We start from the raw sequence: 22,149 nt of genomic DNA on the forward strand, positions 1-22,149 counted from the left end.
CGCTGGTATTTCAAATATCAGCAGGGTCACCCAAAGTGAACAGGTTTTGGCAGAACTATCAGACTAAGCACAGACTATGTAGAAGGAATAGGCTGTCCACTTTTGGAGGAATGAGCCACTACAAACTCTATGGGTAGCATCAAACCATTTTCAGTTACTGAGAACCTGCTGAAAAGAAGCAGAACATTAAGACAGTGGTAGATGAGCCCCTCAGAGCAGAATGCACTCAAAATATGACCGATGAAGAGGGCGGCCGTCTCAAAGGTGAGTAGCCCACAATGACATGAATGGCGTACAGCTTACAGTAGTAAAGCTTTGGGACCTTCATTTGCTGCTGCTGAGGCACGACCCAAAGTGAGAAGAGCTCCAACCATCACTTAATAAGAACTTGGAATATGTGAAGTACGAATCTGGGAAAAATAGAAGCTGTTAAAAAATGAAATGGAATCCATGATTGACATTCTAGGCCTTAGCTGAAATGGACTGGTATTGGCCATTCTTAATCAAAATCATATGGTTTATAATGCTGGAAATGATAATACAATTACTATTCAAATTTATGCAGCAACCCCAAGAGCTAGTGATACAAAAGTTGACGAATGCTACCAATGTCTTCAGTCTGAAATGTATCAAAGATGCAATCAAGATGCATTGTTAATTATCGGCAATTGGAATGCAAAATTTGGAAGCAACGAGGAAAGATAAACAGCTGGAAAATAAGGTCTTGGTGATAAAAATGAAGCTGGAGATCTCATGATGGACTTCTTCAAGACTTGTTCATTGGAAATTTGCTATAACAAAAGGTGACTCACTATACCATGTGGACTTCTCGGGATAGAATCCATAGAAGTCCAATTGACTATATCTGTGGGAAGACATAAAAGAGAAGCTCAATATCAGTAGCTAACACCAACCCAGAGCACAACTGTGGGAGAGACTATCATCAATTACTCCCATGTGAGTTCAAGTTGAAATGGAAAAATATGAAAGTCCACAAGACCCAAAATACGAACTTGAGTACATTCCACCTGAATTCCTGATTTTCAAGAACAAATCAAGAACAGATTTGATTCATTGAATACTAATGACAGAAGACCTGATGAGCTAGCTGTGGGAGAACATCAAGAATATCATTCATGAAGAAAGCAAAAGTCACGAAGAGAGGAAAGAGAAGATCCAAGTGGATGCCAGAAGAGAATCTGGAACTTGCTCTTCATCACAGAGTGGCTAAAGCCAATCAAAGAGCTGAACAGAACACTTCAAAGGGCTACTCAAGAAGACAAAATGCAATAAAATGAAAGGTGCAAAGACCTAGTTAGAAGAGCAAAAAGGGGGAGCATGCTGATCATATTTTATCTTTTTAGCATATTTTAAACTGAAAGAACTAATGAAAAATCCAAGCCTTGATTCGCAACATTGAAAGATTCTATGAGCAAAATATTGCATGATGCAGGAAACATCAAAAGAAGATGGAAAGAATAGTCAGTACAACAAAAAACTAGTTGACAGAGGACCATTTCAGGAAGAGAGCACATGAGCAAGAACCAATGGTTCTGAAGAAGTCCAAGTTGCACCAAGAGCATTAGTGGTTAGCAGGCTCCAGGAATGAAAGGACACCAATGGAAACGTTTCAACAAACCGAAGCAGCACCAGCTGTACTCCTGTTTTGTGCCAGAAAATTTAGAAGACAGCTACGTGGCAATTTAACGAGAAAAGATCCCTATTTGTGCCCATTCTGAAGAAAAGCGACCTAACACAATGTTCAAATTATAGAACATTATCATGAATAACACACGCAAGTAGAATTTTTATGAAGATCATTCAACAATGGTTGCAGTACATTGACAGGGAACTGCCAGTTCAGGCGAGATTCAGAAGAGGGCAGGGAACAAGGGACACCACTGCCGATATCAGACGGATCTCGGCTGAAAGAGAATACCCAGGAAAATGATTACTTTTGTGGCGATGCTAAGGCACTCGACTGTGGATCTTAACAAATTATGGACAGCCTTGAGATGAATGGGAATTTCAGAATACTTTATTGTGCTCGTGCGGAAGCTGTGCATTAATCAAGAGGTAGTTGTGTGAGCAGAACAAGGGCGTCGTGCATGGTTTAAAATCAGGAAAGGTGTGTCCCAGGGTTGCATCCTCTCACCACAGTTATCCTAACTGTATGCTGAGCAGATCATCAGAGGAGTTAGGTTGCATGAAGAATGTGGCATCAGGACTGAGGAAGGCTTATTACCAACTGAGATTTTCAGAGGATACAACCTTGCTTGCAGAAAATGAAGACATCTTGAAGCATTTGCTGATGAAGATCCAGGATTGCAGCTGTCAGTAAGGATTGCAGAACTCAATGTAAAGACCAAGATCCTCACAGCTGGACCAGTAGGTAACATGACAAATGGAGAAACGATTGAAGTTGTTGAGGGTTTTGTCGTCTTTGGAGCCACAATCAATGCTCATTGATGCGCAGTTAAGAGACCAACAACGCATATCTGCTGCACAAGACCTCTTTGAAATGTTGAAAATCAACAGTGTCACTTTGAGGACTAAAGTATGCCTGACCCAAGCCATGGCATTTTTAATCGCCTCAAATGCATGTGAACGTTGGTCACTGAATAAATAAGACTGAAGAAAAATCAATGCATTTGAACTATGGCGTTGGCTTAGAATTCAAAGTATCACAGACTGCCCGTCTTAGCCAGAATGGTTCCTTTAGAGGCCAGCATGGCAAGACTGTCTCGTGCACTTTGAACGTTAGCTGGAGGGATCCTGTTCCTGGAGAACATCATGCGTGGTAAAGAGTGGGGGCCGTGAAAAAGAGGAAGGCGCTTGACGAAATGTACTGACTGAAATAGTGGCTGCAACAATGGGCTCAAACAACAACGAAGAGGTGGGCCCAGGACCGGGCAGTGTTTCGTTCTGTTGCACATGGCTTCCCTAGGAGCTAGAACTGACAGTGGCAACAATACAAACAAGTATTTGGGTCAGGAAACTAACTAAAGATACAGTCTAAGGCATATGGTGCCCAAGATCGTCCAGAAACTCCTAAATAAACACATTTTGACTGACTGAATAAAACCTCCCACAGGATTTATGAGGAAATCAAAGTATAAAGATAACTGAGTTTAACATTAGGTTGAATTACAGAAATTGCTTATTGACCATTTTTGGCCAAAAACGATGTCTTCTTTCCTATGACCTCCTCGAAGTTGCCAATCACGGAGAACAGCGGTACCGCTTGAATGTCCCAATGGGATGAGGAAGACTTTTCACTAAGGCACCTCATTTGGACTGGACCACTCTCAGGGCTGTACTGACACCTCGTTGGTGAGCATCCTGCCTCCGCAACTGCTCTTCAGAAGAGGGCTGGGGGAGGGAAGCTCTTCTCCCATAATCTCTGCGAGAGCTAGTTTTAGTCTCCTAGGGTTAGACTATTAGGTTTCTGGAGCATATCAAGTAAGCCTCACAGTTTTCTATTTCTGACAAGCTTAGAGCAGAAATTTCACTAAGATAAAATTTGTTTTCCTTCTGGCTTATTATTTTTTCTTGCCTTTGAAATAATTCAGAAGTGGAATGGTTCTAATACCATCCAGCTGACTAGAAGACCTGATCAAGACAGTAGAACATCTGCATGACGCAGACAAGAGTGGCACTCCAACCTCTCATTTAAATCTGCGTTCTGGTACAGATACTTATGTGAACCCCAATGCTTCTCAATGCTCTTGGCTTCTGGACTACAGAGCAGAGGGATCAGTAGTCGTCCCTGTGACCAGAGTGTGGCTTTGCTAAATCTGGGCCGTGAAGTGTGCAGAGTAGGCTTTGAATTTGTTAGGGTCTAATGAGAAATCCTGGCCCACATCGGAGATGTCAGAGCACTGATAAAATAGAGCTTTCTTCAATGACTACGTCTCTGCTGGTATAGCCGTGTAACATGGAAGGTAGTTTTAAAAAGACCAGAAAAGTAGCTCCTTTTTTACAGCTGCAGATAATAGCATGTGGTATATATGTAATATTTTCAAGGTAACTAGGTCAGACTTGTCCAAGGAGAAAGAAGTTAATCTTGTAAGGTTGAGGGACCCCTGCTATCCCCAGGTTAAGAATACATGTTTTCCATATCTTCATGTGTTTGGAGTTAGACATGTCCCTGTAGAAACACTACACTTATTGCTGAAACCAGGTCAGTAGAAACCATTGAAGTTTATTGGCGGTCACAATGCTTACACCGTATGCAGCAAACACCCTTACAAGTCTATCTGCAACCTGATCACGCAAGATAGGATTCACCACACAGTCGCCAGAGAAGGGGGGCGGGTGGGGGACGGGACCCAACAGACTCGTTTCTTGGGAAATAAAAAGAAAACCTAATTTGTGAGTGTCCCATGGGCAAGAGCTGAACTAGAGATGCGTACAACTAGCAGCAACAATTGTGGAAAAAGTACAAGGCAAATAGCTTTCTCCATTAATTTTCCTCTGTAGGTTAATTTTTTTAATATTCAAAACATTTATTACGATTTCCATTTTATAAAAATGTATATTTTTTTAAAAGAGGTGGGATGTTAAATACTTCATGCTAGGCAGACCTTGTTATTAAGAACCCCCTCCACTGTAGTCACTTCCTCCAGTTCATACATTCACGAGTGCAGGGCATAGATAAATATCCACACACACAGCCACACACACTGCCTCAAGGGCTGGGGAAGACGAAAAGTTATTGGCCACACACAACCAGGCCTCTGACGGAAGCATCCAAGATGTTGCCTGCAGAGCAGCTAACGGGCTTACTTTTCTGGCCCCACCTTCTTCACAGAAACAAAGAACCTTACATTTATAGGTTAAAATTGGACCTTAAAAGCATGAGGCATCTGTCTCAGGATAAAAGTGGGAAAGAGGATGAACATCCTAACCCCCAAAACTTTCAGCTGCAGTCGTTTGCCACTGCAAGAGGCCAGGGGACCCAGGGCAGCGTCTGTGGTACAAGGGGGAGGGGCGCTGCTCCCGCATGGCTTAGAGTTCCTAATAACAAGGGTTAATACAGTAACAGGAAGTGATTAATTTCTGGGGCGAGGAAAGGGCAATAAGAAAAAATATACATTTGGAATTTTAACTTTTTTTTGTTTTGCCTCTCTACACTTGTGTCACTAAATATATCTCTGCACTTTCACACATCCTTGTCCAGTAAAGCTTCAGGCCACCAGAATACACATTTTCTTCACTCGCACACACAACCCCTCACATCAGCATTGATGCACTAGACTCTGTAAAAATTTTTCAGTCACACTTTTTGTTTTAAACTTGAGTCAATATAAACCTTGTTCAAAATGTTATGAAAAAATGTACATGTTTATACAAGGCAGGTTGTGGCAGGACACTAGGGGTCTCTCCCCCTTGGGTGGCCCCAGGAGGAGGGGGCTGGAGTCTCATGTATTTGTGTCTCTAGCTCCTCCCACCACCCTTCCCGCCAAATCCCCTAGGAACCAACAGTGCCCTGCCCCCAGTGAGTGCACTCACACCCCAAATCCCTGGGGAAACAGCTAGTTGACCATCACCATCTCCCCCAGCCCCTGGAGGAAGGAGCCAGGGTCAGCAAGGCTCTCTCCTTGGTAATTGTTCACCCCTCTGGGGCAGACCAGAGGGCTGCTGCTCTGTACAGGTAGAGTCCCAGGAGGTGTCAGCTCATCATGTCATTGCTATTCACGCCGTAAGTGGAATTCTTCATCGAGTCGTTGACTTCTCGACGGAATGCTGACAGGTTCTGGGTGAACCTGCAGAAAGGATGCATGTGGGTTGGGGGAGTACGGTGAAGGGAAGTTCTTTGTCTCCAACATTCTTAGCAGAAGTAGCTACCGAGAAGCATAATTCAACTGATGGGCTTTGTTCCTAAAGTCAGTTATTCTCCGTCTTACAGAATAAAAGGGGAAGCTAAGCTAGTTCTGTGCCCTTTCTACCAGATAACTTCTTGGCAGTTAGAAAGCTGGTTAAATCTGGGGCCTTGTGCTACAAATAAATTGCTGGCCCACTGACAGAGGTAGGAAGTCACCTTCACCAAGTAAGGCATTAAGAGAAGGAAGCTGTAGTACCTCTTCTTAATGCCTTAGGAGACCAATGGCTTACTGTACTGTCCAATATAGTAGCCAATAGCCCCATGTGAAGCACTGAAACACTGAGAAACAAAATTTTGCCAACATCCCCGCTGCTCAATCCAGCTACTGGGAAATGTTTTAAGTAGGTTTAGAACAGCTTTAATATGGAATCTGTCAAGTATAAATCTTATGACATCTAAATACAGATGAACTATTTCTAATGAAAATTTAGCATCTGAATTTAGATGTGCTACAAGTGTAAAACACACCCAAGACTTTGAAAACTTAAGTACAAAAAAGTTTGCATTCTGAATTAATTTTATATTAATTACACATTGACAAAGTCATATCCTAGACATATACATTGATTAAATGACATGTATTAAAATGAGTTTTGCCTGTTTTTTTTTTTTTTTACTTAAACATGGCTCCTAAAAAAATGGGAAGCCGCTTATATGGCTTGCTTCTGTATTGGACAGCATGGATTTAGGAGGTCTCCAAATCTGGATACACAGACTTTTCAAGACTCTCCTTGCTCCAATAGTTTTCAACATAACATATGTCCAGGACTTCTTGTCAGGACCCTGGTACACTCACTCACCTATCTCTGTTTTTTGTAAGAAGATTTCGCTCGATGCCTTCCATCAGGTTTTCGAAACACAGATGCATAGCCTGTTGCTTCTCTGGTGGTTGGCTGTTCACGATACTGTTCCTTAGGTCAGAAAAATACTGTGGGGCAAGGAGTAAGAAAAGGGTGAGGAGGAGATGTGAAAAAGCAGCTTGCCCTCCATCAGCTGCAGGATTGAAGAAAATGTTCTTCTCCAAGAGGGTCTATATATAAATTGAAGACTTTAAAAAAATTATAGTTCATTTAGGCAAGTACTTGCAGGAACATCCCTCTATTACAAAAAAAATCCCTGGTGATGCCATGGGTTAGGGTTGGTCTGCTAATCCCAAGATCAGTTCACACCCATCAGGCTCTTGGAGGGAGAGAGCTGAGGCGCCCTCAGACGCCCTGTGGAGGGTGACCATTGCACTTGAGTGCAATGGGGCTGGGTATGCAATGGGTTTAAAAACGTTAAATATTTAAAATTTTAAAACCCTTAAGGGTTATCTGTTCCAAATTCTTCTTTTATAGGAAACACGAGACCTTTTCATTTATTTCTGTTAATGAACAGCAGTCTGGAACTGGAACGTAGCAACTCTTAAGCTTATAGTATTACTCTCACTCTCCTTTGAAAGCACACCCTTTGCTACCCTCTCCTTCCCGCTTTGTCTGACTGCCGCATCGCTGACCTCCCAGCAGTTTTAAGTGATGTGTGCAGTGTGGATAGGAGATGAACAATGAATGGGTCTCTTCCTCCCCTGTCACCATTTTAGGGTGCTTCTATACTGGGTTCTTGTAGTGCCTTCTCACTGCTCCTGGCTGTGGCCATTCGGGATCTTGTTCGCCTACCTTTTCATTTAGGAGTATCAAGCCAAGAAGAGGCCGGGACATAGACCACTGATTTCTACAATCTTCAAAGATGATGATGTTCAGTACCGTTGACAGCATCTGGAATGGACAATTGAGGCAGTGACCTTGGGAAGTGTGTGGTTCAGTGGGTGATAAAATGACAGAGTCCAAATTAGGTGAAGTGCTTTTTTCTGTCAGGTACATCAGAAAAACAGATTATTAAGTTCCATATTGATCTTTTATTTCAAGGTCAGCTTTACTTCTCAGCTGTTTCCTTTCCTGTCTTTAGATGAGTTCTAGAATTTCATCTTAAGTTGGGTTTTCCCAAGTCACCCTTAGGTTTGTGGGGCTGGGTGGGGCCAAGGCGACACAATCTCAGTAGGCAGTGCTGCCCTGCAGTACTGCTCCGGACACTCAACTGAACTCCCCAGACAGGCTTACAATAGTTTGGGGAATGTGATTATTTTACTGCTTTGTAGAGTACACTGTGAACAAATAGGGATCCATTTACTTATCTATTTTTCTTTAGTATTATATTTAAGTTGCCCAGAACTTATTTTTGAAATGATACCACATACAAATAAACTGAAGTCAAGCACACAGTGATTTCCCTGTGTCTCGCACGCTGTTGTCTGTTGTGTGGACGATATTGCAGGCCATAGGAAGGAGGGCCATGGCCAACCTGGGCTCTGTTTTGGGCAGGAGGACACATGCTGTTTTCACGAGGAGAACAATGCTTATGAGACGGGCAAGGCAGAGAGGACGGTGTCTGTGGTTATGTGCCGAAGGATAATTGAGAACACGAGCCCCAGATTTTTCTATTTTTAATGATAATTCAGCAAAATCTAGAAGCCTGCTGCTGTGACTTCACCCGGGTGCTATTAACTTGAGTAGTCAAACTCAGCCACTTGCTCCGAGAGATTTCTTCTGCTGTAGGACGCCTCATGCTGCCTCTGAACCCTCAACTCCCTTACCTGCTGGATCATCTCTGGATGCTGCTGCATGATATGCAGAAAACGGTCACTCTCCTGATTGAGGGGCGTTGTCCTCTTTTTTGTGCTACGTGACAGCTGCTTGAAGAGGTATGTCACAATGTGGTCTAGGCAGGAGCAGCAGCCTGTGCACACCATGGTATCTGGAAGAAAGTGGGGCCAGAATGATGACATCAGGGAAACTGGGCCCTTAAAAGCTCATAGCTGGCCATCAGTTTAAAAACAACTGTTTTCCTACTGCCAAAGCTGCAGCCACTGCCTTTTCCCCACCTGGAGGAAAGAGGGAGGAAAATCCAAGAAGTGGGGAAACAGGCCCATGTCTAGTGGGTCATGAAAACATCAATCTCCACAACCCCAAGACCAGAACTAACGACCAGACTAACTAGAGGGTGCCTGGCTACCACCCCGACTGCTCTGCGAGGGATCACGTTAGAAGTCCTGGATCGAGTGGGAGAAAAACAGAACAACACTGAGAGACTCTGGCCTTCAGGTAGCCTTTAGGGCAACAGCTCAACCCCATGGCTCAATTTCCAATCAACTAGTAAGTCTATAAGGGAAGATATATAGTACTAGGGAGTTTCTACGTGCACACCTTAAAATAAACAACCATTTGAGATAAATAAAGTTTAGAAAGGTTGGGAATAAAATAATTGGAAACGGAATCACAAGAAAGAAGGACGCTAAGTGATACTACATGGTGGGGGGATTATGATTAACAAGATGTAACAAAATGGGTGTGAAGTACTGAATGGGAAACAGATTTGCTTAGTAAACCAACCAATTCACCAAAGTATATAATGTCACTGTGTATTTCCAATATATACTGATTACTACTTTTCAGTTAATTTTACCGTCCTAATTGTATTTTTCTGAGCCTAATATAAAAATTTTCCCCTACACACACATACTCCCTTTTTTTCTCTCTCTCTCTCTTATTGGAGGTAACCTGAAAACAAAACAAAAAAGACAGGAACTAGCTGGACTAGGATGAACAAAATTATGGAGCTATGTGCTTAAAAATCCTTCCACATTAGGGTTAGGGTTAGAAAATTGAAAAAAAAAAAAAAATCCTTCCACAGCTTCCAGTGCCCCCAGGATAAAGTCCAAATGCCGCAAGGCTCTGCTTCATAACCTCAAAACCTGTTCCTGCTCAGTCTCCACAGCTTCATTTCACTCCCTACTAACTCTTCTGCACATGGACTGTTGGCTTCCACTGCAAGTTGTTCTCTCTCCCTCTTTAGTATGTAAGTAGTGTTTGTTTCAGTCCCCAGATAAATAGCATCTTGTGGAAAGGAACTATGTGCTGTTTCCTTGGTGCCGAGCACAGTGCCTGGTACTTAGGAGGAGATCAATCAACTACTTTCTGGATAAAAATGTGCCTATGAGTTAGTTTTTTACTCTGTGTGTCAGCCAACTCCCCAAAGCAGTGATCTAGTCAGATACTGGAGGATGTGGGGGCAGCAACACAAATTCAGATGCTTACCAAGTGCAGTAAGTCCTTCAGAAATGGAAGAGAGAATATACATGATGACATGAGGTTCCAGGCTTGCTATAAAGTTCATATGGTCCTGTGTCAGGACTTCCAGTAATGAGTAATAAGACTGGCTGAGCTTGGGGTAGTCCTGCGAGGGAAGAGGAGAGAGACAATCAGGTTAGGCAATGAGTGCCCTAACAGTGCCGGGAACATTGATCTGAGACGCTCAGCTCCCTTTAGGAAGGGAAACAAAAGTCAGTATAGCACAAAGGATCTGGTTTAGATTTTTATATGAGGAACTCTGGGTCAAGGCCTCGGGTTAAAAAAAGGAAGAGTGAAATGAGGGGCTACATCCTCTCCGTGAAGCTGGAGGCTTACCAGGAGATCACTGTGGGGAATGGAGAGCAGCAGCTTGATGAAGGTCTGCAGAGCATTGTCCAGGGCATCGTCGCCATAGAGACGGAAGACTCCAAAATTGACGTAGCTCCCACTGAGTGCGGCCTTCAGCATGGAGAAGCAGATGGATATGCCCTTGAGTTTCAGTGCATAGACCTGATCCTTTGGGACCTCTCCTAGCGTGAGGATACGATTGCCTAAGTAGATGTATAGTATATAATTAGTATTTAATATATTATCTGAATTTATTTAATCATAGTATACCAGGGGCTTTAAAAAGCTTGTGGGGAAACTCCATTATCTCTCACTCCCATATCCCACAATTTTTTTTGAAGCTTTCTTGTCTACCAAAGGAGTTCTGGATATACAAAGGTACAGTGCTCAGCTGCTAACTTAAAGGTGAGTAGTTTGAACCCACCATTGGGTCTGTGCGAGAAAAACTTGGCAAGTCACTCCCAGTAAAATTCCACCTAGGAGACCCTATGGGGTAGAAGTTCCCGTTCTGTGGAGCTGTGAGGAGTTGGGACTGGCTCAGTGGCACTACCTCCAAGTGTGGACCAACACAACCCTCTGATTTCAGAGGCACACACATGCTAGCAGGCCCTCGGTGACAGCTGGTGCGCTGAGTAAGGAATACAACAAGACCCTGGGAGTGTCATCTTGACTGCAGTCAGGGTGGGTCTGAGACCCACACACGACTTATTAAGAAGTGGTGCCTGAGCCGGGGTCACTCTAGCCATGAAAACACACTTACCATACATGGTTATCATCTTGCTGGTCTCTCGGAATAGCAAGATGCCATTGGGGGATGAGACATCAAACTGCAGTCGCTGCGATCTGGACAGAGAATGAGGAGGAGACAAAGTTAGAGATGGGGTGATGGTATATTGGGGTGCTTCAGGTTTTCATTAGAATACCTTGGATGATTCTTGTGCACAATACCTATCCTAGTATGAAAGAAACCAAATTAGCCAAAGTTATTTAGTTAGTGATGTGCCTTTGAAGATCATCATGCTAGATTTGGGCTTTGCTGCTCAAACTGAAAACATTTAAAGGAACCAAAAAAGACGGCAGTGGATAAAATTTCTTAGAATTTCCTATTTTCATTTGATTCACTTCCTGGTCACACACTCAGCCCTTTAGACTTTAATTTACACCTCACTGTAGGGCTCAATGGAGTGAAGGGAAGAGTGCAAAGGAGATCACTGTTACATAAGAAAACATGTAGCTACAAAGGGACTTGGAACACTACAAATCAAATTTCTTTCATAAATGATCTTAGTGTTGAGTTCCTGCCCATTTGGTAGCGGAGAGCACCCCTTTAAAATGAACTGCATTAAATGGCCTCCAATTTGTAAGCCTTCAAACCCAGGTGGAGCCCTGTTTTTTGTTTCTTTCTCCCCCATATTCAGCCATCAGGGTCTACCTCTAAAACAGGCCTTGGATCCATTCACTTCCTATGTAGTCTCCTAGGCCAGAATGAGGCCTTTACAAAATGCTAAAAAGGAAATTTAAATCTCTTGCTTAAAATAATCCAGCAACTCCCCAGGATGTGAATAAGGGTATAGTGCTCATGACGAGCATACCAAGGTTCTGTTTGAACTGGCCTCTGCCCACCTCTCTGTCCCCAGTCCACCAGCCTCCTTCCCCGTGTCCCACCCCAGTGGCATCTTCCTGTCTTCGAGTCTCATGAAGCTCATCCCATCTTAGGACTCTTGCAGGTGTATTTTGTTTAAAACATCCTTTCTCCTCTACCTTTGTGAGGCCGCCAGAATTTTAGTTACTTGGACCTCGCTGCAATGCTTACCTCAGAGAGCCCTTAGCCTCCACTCTCATGTTCCTCTCGACTCTGTTGCCATGCTTTACTTCACCTGCCCCTGCATTTTACTATCTGCCTTCCCCACGGATTGTAACATGCAAGGGCGCAGAGGTGTTGCTTGGCACAGGGGCTAAGAAGCAGACAGCCCACATTCTGTTTTATAAAAGAATGACTCTTCTCAGGAGGGGCTGAGTACTGCTGTGACTCAACTAAAGCAGTTTAAGTATCAATTCTCAAGAGTCCCATGAGAGATGGGCACATCAGAAATTCTAGCAAAGACAAAGTGCTAGATGTTTCTTTGTCTCTTTCTTGAAAATGTTAATTCTAAAGCAAAGTATATTGCAACTCTTTTTTGTTTTCTTTGTAATCTTTACTGATCTAGTGGCAATTTGCCTAATGAAAACCTTTCTTAAGAAACATGTTAGAATAGATCTCATATCACTCTCAATTGTCCATCTAAATGTGAGAAACATTGCATCATTACCAAATGCGAACTTTTCCATCTGTGGGAAGGGAAATATGAATCTTGGTTGCCAAATGCACCTCTCATAAGAATGGATAGCTTGAGACCCTCTTTAAAATAGTGCTTTCTTTCCTGTAAACTGCTAAGCATATACTGGTATTTCAGCAATAAACACAAGACAGACTTTCAAATTTTAACAGCAGTGAATCTCATCTCCCACAATCTGCCTAAAAGCCTAGATACAGCAAGTCCTCTTAGGAGTTTCTCAGGGAAAAGGGAGGCCCGGCCCGTGCCCTTCGGATGTCTTCCTCTTGCTTACCGATTATGAACTAATTCAGCCATCAGCTTCAGCACAGGTGTGGTACAGGCTGGATCATGGTACCACAGCTCAATTGCCCGCTGGAGGATTGGCATGTAGGATGGGTATCTGTAAGGCAGTAGCTAAGGAGCAATTTCGGAACCTAGAATGGCTCCAAATGTAAAGGTACCAGTCAAGCACAACGATCACATTACAATTCTCTCAATTCCCGTCTCTCTTCTCTTGCTGACCTTGGGGTCTTTTTAGCCCAACGTTAGGAGTGTCCTTTAACCTGTAATAGGAATCCATGAAAACATTTTAATTTCTACAGTGCCTTACGTAAAGAGCACAATGTATTTGTTTGTATTTATCCTCACCCCTTCTGTAATGAATCAGCTATTTCCTTTAACAACTATTGAAGAAATAGTGACACTCAGATTTTAAACTTGTTCAACATGATAAAATCTGTCATAATCTATATCAGACTTTCCTAGTAAAGCTAGGGTTCAGCGGATTTCCTGCACAATAGTCCATATAGTACAGATGCAGAGGCACTGACACCTGGAACCCAAATGTGAAATTCGGAAACGACTACACTCATTTCCCAACCTCAGTGACCAGAGGAGATAACCTGATGTCATTAGACAGCTGTGGAGTGGTGGCTTAGGTGGCAGGCTTTGTCTTCTTTGCCTGGCTATACCTCCTACGTCTCCTCCTTGCCCAATGACTCCATCACCCACCCATCTACATTCCAGCTTAGGTTTGCTGCCTTGAGTTCCTTTTGAGTTAGGATACATCCATTCAAACAGCATCATGAAGCTGGTCTTGGCATTGAAGGCGAAAGCTATCCCTCTCAGGTCTCTTACCAGGCCAACAAGAGTTCTCTGTAGCAGAAGAAAGAAATATGTTAAAGCAGGAGAAAAACAAGCCTAATGGGGAGTTCTTCTATCTACAATCAAATTCTTCTTCCCATGATTTTAACAAACACTCCTTCCCAAATATTCTGAGTCATGATCTTCAGTGTTAGAACAAAATCTATAATAATAATTAAGAAAATGTGATGGTTCCTGGCCCATCACAACAGAACTAGAAGCTGCTAAAGTTTGAAGACATTAAATTGATAAACAAAGATGGGAGTCTACCTGGTACCTGTCCCTCTGCTTACGGTATCAGGGAAAGGACTGAGGCTTTGAGTCTTAGCGCGAGAACCCCTTTTAGAGAAGCAGCGACTAAGATGTAAAGTGCTCAAGTTCACGCTTCTAGGTGGCACAAGGGCCAAGATTAGTACTCCTATCATGAAGACTCTAAGCTCTTTCGTAATAAACGTGTGGGCTCTGCACAACACAGGCCACTCTTAAAAGTCAGTGGTTAACATGCTCAGGGAGGCTGCACATTCGGCATCCTTGCTCATTTATCACAAACTAATGCACGCCCATGCAAACTTCTCCTAGAAATATGTGATAAAGATAATGAGTAAATGATAGACATTTTCAGCTTTTCTCAAAATTTTGGTAATACACATCAGAGTGATGCTCAAGTTAAAGTTAAATGTGAATCTTTTAGACCACATCACCGTAAACACACTGGGGAGACATGCTTTTTTCTGAAAACTCAAAAGGTGATAAGATCCCTTACCCAAAGGGAAACATTTCTCATGATTGTCTACTCTAGTTTGCTCTCATTTAAAATCTTTTAGGCTAGGTTTTAAGCTATTAATAAGTTAATTTTGAAAATTGAGACACACATTCCTGTAGGAATTGCTGAGGTCTTGACAAGCCTTTCTTTGTACTGTGATTTCCTTTTGGTGTATTTTGGTAAGTGAAACTTGCTAACTAATTTTCCACCCCCTTAAAATAAAGACTTTTTCACAATGGAAAAACCAACCAACAAAAAAGACTTGTTAGAGAGAACGTGTCAGAAAGATGGGTGATGGCTGTCTGAGTAGTCCACAGCACAGGTGGGCTTTTTTTTTGGCTAATTCTATTTGCTTTATATGAAACTAATGGGATGGGGAAACAGGGCTGATATTCACTGACATCCCACAATCAAGACCTAGATGCTGATTGATACTCTATTTCTTATGTGCTCTACCATTAACTGTACCTCTGAATAGTATCCATCTGAAACACTTTAAGAAGAAAGAGTTGGACAAAGTGATGCTACTGCCTGATTTCCCTGATGATTTGCAGACGTGAGACAAAAAGTTTTTCCAAAGATGGAAAAAGAACTTTAAACCGTCAGGCACAGTCTAATGTCTTTTTCTGGCAATACCCCCATTTGATGGCCACAGTGTACTTGACAACACTGGAAAAAGTCCTACAAATACCAACATTCCAAGGTCTTCTGATTTTGGCACAGAGAGGAGGTGTGTGTGAAGTCGAAAGAGGAGGAAAATAACATCAAGATGTAACACGTCTGAGAGCCAGAAAACAATAACCAAAAAGCAACTTTAAAATCTCGTGCATACAAAAATTGAACAAATCCTTCTAAATCATTATTGTACCAAAGAAATCTTAATGAAAATTAGAAAATGTAATGAGCTAAATAAATGAAAATGTTCTACATCAAAGCTGTAGAGCACACAAACAACCAAACTGTAACGCACCATAACGAGCTATTTAGTCTTAAAAAGAAGCGCTGAAAAGTGAGCAAACTGCAGTAACAGAATAACCCCAAGGAAAATATAATAAAGGGAAGTGCAGAAGCGAATGAAATAGAAAACATATACAATAGAACTAAAACAGAGTCAATGTGTTTTTCTCCAAACAGTAGTTAAATTGACCAATCAGAAAAAGCATTATTAAGTACGCAATATTACAAATGAAAGGGGGATATAATTGGGAGGAAAACCATGAATCAGAGGCAATGAGAAAAATAACTTTACGTTACTATATATGAAAGATTACACCAAAAAAATTCTGAGCTTCAGGTAAACTTTTAACATATAAATAAGATTTTTGCAAATCTATACGGTTCCTTCTATTTAAAAATCCTAGAAAACCAGGAGATTAGATCAAAAGCTAAACCAGTGCCTAGTTTAGTGAGAAGCACAACATTAGTCACTCCTATCTTTACCAGGGATTACCCTCAAACACTGATCATCAGTGGCAGAGAAAGACTTACCTTTGCCTCTTGCTCATTGAAACTATTAGTGCTAAACAGCTGGGCGACAGCCTCAAACGCCGCTGTGAGCGGCAGCATGAACTGCTCATACTGATCCTCATCTTCTCCTGGAAAGGAAGACAACCCAGAGTGTGACCCCCACATCCAACACTCCATAATACGTAAGCGTGGTAAATACAATGGGATTAAAGAGTGACCCAAGGATAATTCAAAGGCATCACTTTATTATTTCAACTGGTATTAGTAGTAATTCAAGACTAAAAAGTATGTATACAGCTATTTTTTAAATGAAAACAATTTAGTCTAACACTTATTTTTCAAGTGTTGAACTCCAAAAGGGCCCTTAGCAAGTTTAAAAGGCCCGGTGCAGTAGATGCTCTGTTCTCCCCCACCCCCCTTATTATTGGGCTATAACAACAGATTTATATTAAGGCCATTGATCTTTTTTAAGTGACAATTACAGTGAGTTGAGATACTGTGGAATCTGGGATATGAGAACTAGATGAGACTCAAACTTGAGCAAGGTGCTTGTAGGGATTTTACTTAAACTCCTCCCTGTGACCCCTAACATGCCCTTCATAAACCTAGATGGTTTTATGTTACTTTCATTGGAGAGCAAATGTTTTGAGAATGATGAGGTCAACAAATGTACAAATGTGCTTTACACAATTGATGTATGTATGGATTGTGATAAGAGTTATATGAGCCCCAGTAAAATGATTAAAAATATATTAATTCCCTCCTGATTTGTATGTGCTGGTGAGCAAAATTCTATATCTGGGCAAAGGAGAAGGGGAAGAGGGTAGAGGGGTATTTATCTGGATTATCAGGTACAAAGTTCAGAAGAAGCATTCCATTTTTCAGTTATAAGGACCACGCTATCAGGATCTGGTCTTGAGATCAGATTGCTTCAGATCGCTTTGTTACTGCTGAATCAACATAAAAGACCTCTCCTCAGTTTTCTAATCGCAAATAAAAATGGAGAGCAGTGTCAGGTTATTCCATGAGCCTTTAAGATATTTGCACTACCTAAATCCACCATGAGGAGACGCCCAAGTGCCGTGTAGAAGGTAGTCCGACACCGCATGTCTGTCAGGTTGGATTGATTGTTAATACCCAAAAATGAAAAGTGCTCACTCTGTTGGAAAAAAAAGAGAGATAAAAACACGTCAAAAAGGTATAAACGTGGATTAGAGGTAGAATTACTGAGCCCACTCTCAAACTAATGGCCACATGATCCTTTCTCAAGGACCTGAGAATTCCCGCCCCCATTACCTACACGTAATGCATCTGAGGTATCAGGTGCCTTCACCATTAACACAGACAACTGGGGATCCCAAGGACGCACAGACTAGTAAGCGTAAGTGGCAATGACAGGGGTTAGAAAGCAGCAAGCCCTCCATTAAAAATCTACTTGGCACACAAACGCATATGTGTGCGGCTGGAGAGTAGAGCCAGAAAGGAGCAAATCACTCACCGTGTGATTGTTCAGCATGAACTGGACTGCACTAAGCTTCACTAGTTTCCTTACACTACTGTATGTAAAACAACAAGCGAAGGTCAAGGAAAAGCGAGACCCAAACAAAACATATTTAAGGTAAATGGAAACGTTCCAGGATAAAGTATATTTATTTCTTCACTATGAATTCCAAATCCCCCTATCTAATTTTTATTAATGGCTTGAGTGTACCACTGCCAAGTAGAAAAAAGCCTGTTGTCTTCTATTTAACTGACCAGTAAGAAAATGCCTATGCAGGGGGTGTGGGAGGCAAATAAAAAAAGAACAGAAACCACCTATGCCAAACTCAGATTTGTAGAATAGATGAACTCTCCCAAGAATCACGGACGTCTTACAGTATTGTTGAACAACAGGTGTCACAAGAGAAAATTAAGTCCTCATCCTTTGTGTGTAATGGGCTCACAAAACATGCAGAATGCTACTAGTTTTATATAATTTTGGGGAGAATTCGGAAAAGTTCCTTAAATAATTTTCATAGGGTTGTCACTGGCCGGGGAAGGAACACTGGACCTACTCAAATGTTATGGCAGGCTTAAACCCAAGGCAAGAGGAAGTGAACTGACTCACTGCTTGTATGGCCAAGCTTCTAATCAGAATCCTACCAATTAGCCGATAAGACAAATCAAAGCCGTCTTTGCTTCCTTGGAGGAAGCTAAACTTTTGGCTACATAGAGTATGAATACCTTTGAGACAGATCTGTTTGACCTAAGAATAGTGAGAAAAAAGTCTATAGTAAATTACTAGGTGGTGTGTGGGCTCACTGGAAACGGAGTACTTGAGAACACACTAAGATGAAATGGACGCAGCCATGACTTCTACACTGGCATGCCGATGTGTGCTGTCCACACGAGCACGCTCAGAAAAGGATATCCAATGGACAGGTCATTGAGAAGCTGTAGTGTCTTGGAAGTGATTGGTTCACAACGGCCCCAGTACTTCAAGTTGGTGATGCTGAAGGACAAAAAGAACAAAAAAAGGCAAAAGACACTTGATTTCTCTGGTTTCTCTGAGGGTTGGAAGAAGAAAATCATTCATCATAAAAAGTCACCACACATCTCCATCACCAATTCACAGACATCACGACCACAAAAAAATGGGTATAAAATCTCCGTACTTACATTTGGTTGACTAGAAAAATTATCCTTCAGATAATCTTCACTACTTGGTTCCAAAGCTACACTGGCCCATACCCAGGCCCTTGGAATTCTGGGGCACTCCAGGGCTGATTTCTGCAGCAAGGGTAAGAGATTTCTGCGGCAGTGACAACATGCAGACGTATGCAATTCTGCACCTGCACCATCCACTGTCAGCTGCAGAATTCTAGTAGCCCTTGCTTCTGGACTCGTGGCTGGGAGAGTCCTTTCGACCCCTTTGCTTTATTCATCGTAAATTATTAACCAGCTCTTGTAGGCGAGTGCTTACGGTTGGGACAGCTGGAGTGGCAAGGAAGCAAAATGTCACTCTGCACACAGCCCTGGGTAATAATATATTTGGCTTTGGATGTGTGCTTCAATAAATTGAGCTCCTACAAAGGGGGAAATTAACCAAAAGGGTATAACTTAAAAGAAAAAGGGCCAATTAGGAGATTCAACTTTAAAGACAATTCAAGCAGTAGGACTAGTTTTTGGAGACTCAAGACTTCCAAAGGGTGATGCTTGCTGAGAGGCAGAAGCCTGTCTGACGGCGAGGCTCAACTAGTCGGGCACCGCCAGTGCCCGTCAGCACCAGAGAGTGAATGCCTACGCTTGCCATCGTTGGCAGCACGGTGATCAAATGAGAGGTCCCGTTTTGCTAATGCCACAACAGAGGTTTCACCCATGACTCCAGAGGCTGAAGATGAGACTCCAGAGAATAAAATGAAATCCTTGCCTGGACAAGCCTGGAATGCTCTGGGGCCGGGCCATATCTCTATGCACAGCTCGTCACACACTCAAATGCACAATTTTCGGACGCAAACGATCAATGCTGGAATACCAAGGCGCTGGTAGCACAACGCCAAGATTACAGTTTACAGTTACAACAGGGTTGCAAGGGACTCTTGCTGATGGCAAGTATAACACTTACATTTTCCCGATAAAGACGCTGAGGACCATGGTCTCATCATTCAAGCCCAGCACTTCTGAGAGTCGGCGATACAGCTGGTGATATGTGAAGAGAAAAAAAAGTAAATAGGAAATAAAGATAGGAATAATCACACCCCAAGGGGTAAGATATTGGAAGAAAATGGCCAACAGTGCTGGGAAAGACATTACAGAAGGGATGTGATACTTTCTAACTGTTAATGAATACTGGATAGACACTGAGCTAGCTACCTTACTGGCCCTTTTCAATCCTGAAATTACAAAACTGCTGTTCTCAACATAAATTCATGTATAGACTAAGAGTTGCCAAACTGGAGAGGGAATAACAGATGTTTTGACTGGCCATTTCTTAAGCATATGAAGCATTAGAGAGATGAACCCAATTCTTGGGCGCGTCTTGTAGAATTCTACAGACTGAGATATGTGGCCTATCCTGACGGCTAAGATTTGGAAGTTGCATCTGGAGTGTTATCAACCACTTCTCTCAATCAGCAATTCAAGTGAGAAGTGAGAACTAAATGGAGCCAATTGAGAGTCTCTGTTACCTTAGAGGATTTCTGCACCTGGTCCCCAATGTAGATCTTACGAAACTGCTCAAAAAAGCTCAGCATGGCCAGCTCTAGCTTCTCGTTACCCGCCTGAGCCAAGCGAGAATCTGTCAGGTTCATCAGCTGGAGCACCCTAGAAGAGGAGGAGCAATGATTCTCTCAACAGCAGGATATCCTACTCACCCTAGAAAATCCAACCTACCCCAAAGAGTCACGTGCGCCTTCGCTCCCCACCTACCCTGCTGCAAGCCACTTTTTGTAGCACAAGAGTGACTAGTTCAGAGATTTAGTAATTCTAGTCAGTGAGACTTGGCTCTGACCAACTAAGAAATACTGGAAAAACACCAGTCTGCCTGAAACCTATCAGGCTGTAGGAGAAGCAATTTTCATTTTGCGTACCAGTTTTCTCTAAAGTTAGGGAAGTTGGCCTAGATCAATGGTTCTTAACCTTTATTCCTACAAAGCCATAAAAGGAAGGAAGGAAGAAGAAAGGCAGGCAGGCAGGTAGGCACGTGAAAGAGGATCCTCACAGGCAGGGAACACTTTCAGGGACAAAGAGCAGATATGCTAGCTGTGACATCATCCCTTTTTCTGTGGCCTCTCCTCAAAATAAAGCATATTGAATCCAACTGAGTGAATATCCCGAGTGACGAGTCATCGGGCCCTGTAGTAAACAGTGTTTTCATAGGTAAAAATCTACTTGTGACATTTGTGAATTAGAGTCAATCATTAGGTTTCAACATTCAAGCTGAGAACCTGTCAATAAGACTCTAAATTTTATATTGTGACACATACAAAGTATCAAGGCAGGCAGGAGAACCAGAACATGAATCACTGTTCAACCCTTCAAAGTCGTTACGGAAACTGTTGTGAGGACTAAGGTAAGTATGGGTAACTGGGATAAGCAAAACGGAATGGGGAAGAAATAACTGAGACTTCTGGAGGGAGAATCAAAATTATTGCTCAATCTTGAAGTGAGATGCTTCAAAACCTGTTGCCATTTCAGCAGAGTCCAAATCATGGCGCCAAAGAACTGCCCTCACAGACTTCCCAAGGCTGTGGCAGCTCGTGGGGTCGAAATGCTACTGGCAGTTGAGTGCTTAACAACTATGTTACCAAATTCTAAGGCATCGGGTTTATATGTGCATAGTTCTAAGGGATGGAAGTAGCTGAAGGGTTATAGAATCCATGAGGGCAGTCGTTCTGTGCAAGGCCACAAAACCAATTTTATATTAATACTAAGATACTATTTGCCCTTTCCACTGACACTATCACATACAGGTCTAGTGGGATTCTCCAAAGGCTACAAAGACCGGTGATGCCAGAATACAATGATGCAGAAGCAGATGTGAGACTCCAGAGGCCTTTTATTAAGCTAAACAATAAAACACACTGTCAAAATGCAAAACAAAGAAGCTCTGTTCATCAATGATTTTGTGAAACGATAGCTCGCTCTTCCCTTATAAAAACATGTTAACATATGATAGAATTATTTTATATGATAAACATTAAAACTCAATTTTATTTTTTTAAAGAAAAAATTTTAATGTGGAACGTATAATCCAGTAAGCACCACAATCTGAGGGCTCAATGTCTTGAAAAAGAGTGACATAGGACTGAGACCAAAAGGCTTAGAACCGTTACTTTGGGACATTAAAAAATGAAATAGAGGTTTTCATGAGAGTTACAGACACAAAATTAATTTGAAATCTTGTATAGAACAAGTTTATGGCCAAGAGATTTGAAATGCTACTGGAAATCTAAAATTCTACCTGTGGAGACATTTAAAGAACGACCATAAGCTTCTCCTAGCTTTGATTTGATTTGGAAAAAAGCAGTCCACATTTCACTAACTCTGAGACACTATCCTTCAAACAGAACTAAAAGCTATTCC

The 22,149-nt window shown here is 42.2% G+C and overlaps 1 protein-coding gene across 1 annotated transcript in view; it reads right to left on the bottom strand.

Moving 5' to 3' along the window:
- Nucleotides 1–4,184: 4,184 nt before the first annotated feature.
- Nucleotides 4,185–22,149, bottom strand: part of XPO7 (exportin 7) — a 47,690-nt gene continuing 29,725 nt past the window's right edge. The window contains exons 14-28 of the mRNA XM_075556557.1: nucleotides 20,253–20,388; nucleotides 19,691–19,764; nucleotides 18,494–18,577; nucleotides 17,585–17,645; nucleotides 17,137–17,245; nucleotides 16,108–16,214; nucleotides 13,780–13,868; nucleotides 13,006–13,113; nucleotides 11,159–11,241; nucleotides 10,387–10,601; nucleotides 10,018–10,156; nucleotides 8,517–8,677; nucleotides 7,543–7,641; nucleotides 6,688–6,815; nucleotides 4,185–5,768 (exon numbers count right to left, since the gene is read on the bottom strand). Coding sequence (XP_075412672.1) covers nucleotides 5,675–5,768; nucleotides 6,688–6,815; nucleotides 7,543–7,641; nucleotides 8,517–8,677; nucleotides 10,018–10,156; nucleotides 10,387–10,601; nucleotides 11,159–11,241; nucleotides 13,006–13,113; nucleotides 13,780–13,868; nucleotides 16,108–16,214; nucleotides 17,137–17,245; nucleotides 17,585–17,645; nucleotides 18,494–18,577; nucleotides 19,691–19,764; nucleotides 20,253–20,388 — 1,687 coding nt within the window. The 3' untranslated portion in view covers nucleotides 4,185–5,674. The remainder of the gene's footprint in view (nucleotides 5,769–6,687; nucleotides 6,816–7,542; nucleotides 7,642–8,516; nucleotides 8,678–10,017; nucleotides 10,157–10,386; nucleotides 10,602–11,158; nucleotides 11,242–13,005; nucleotides 13,114–13,779; nucleotides 13,869–16,107; nucleotides 16,215–17,136; nucleotides 17,246–17,584; nucleotides 17,646–18,493; nucleotides 18,578–19,690; nucleotides 19,765–20,252; nucleotides 20,389–22,149) is intronic.

The sequence above is a fragment of the Tenrec ecaudatus genome, chromosome 8 (assembly GCF_050624435.1).
Source record: "Tenrec ecaudatus isolate mTenEca1 chromosome 8, mTenEca1.hap1, whole genome shotgun sequence".
In the NCBI taxonomy this organism is placed as follows: Eukaryota; Metazoa; Chordata; class Mammalia; order Afrosoricida; family Tenrecidae; genus Tenrec; species Tenrec ecaudatus.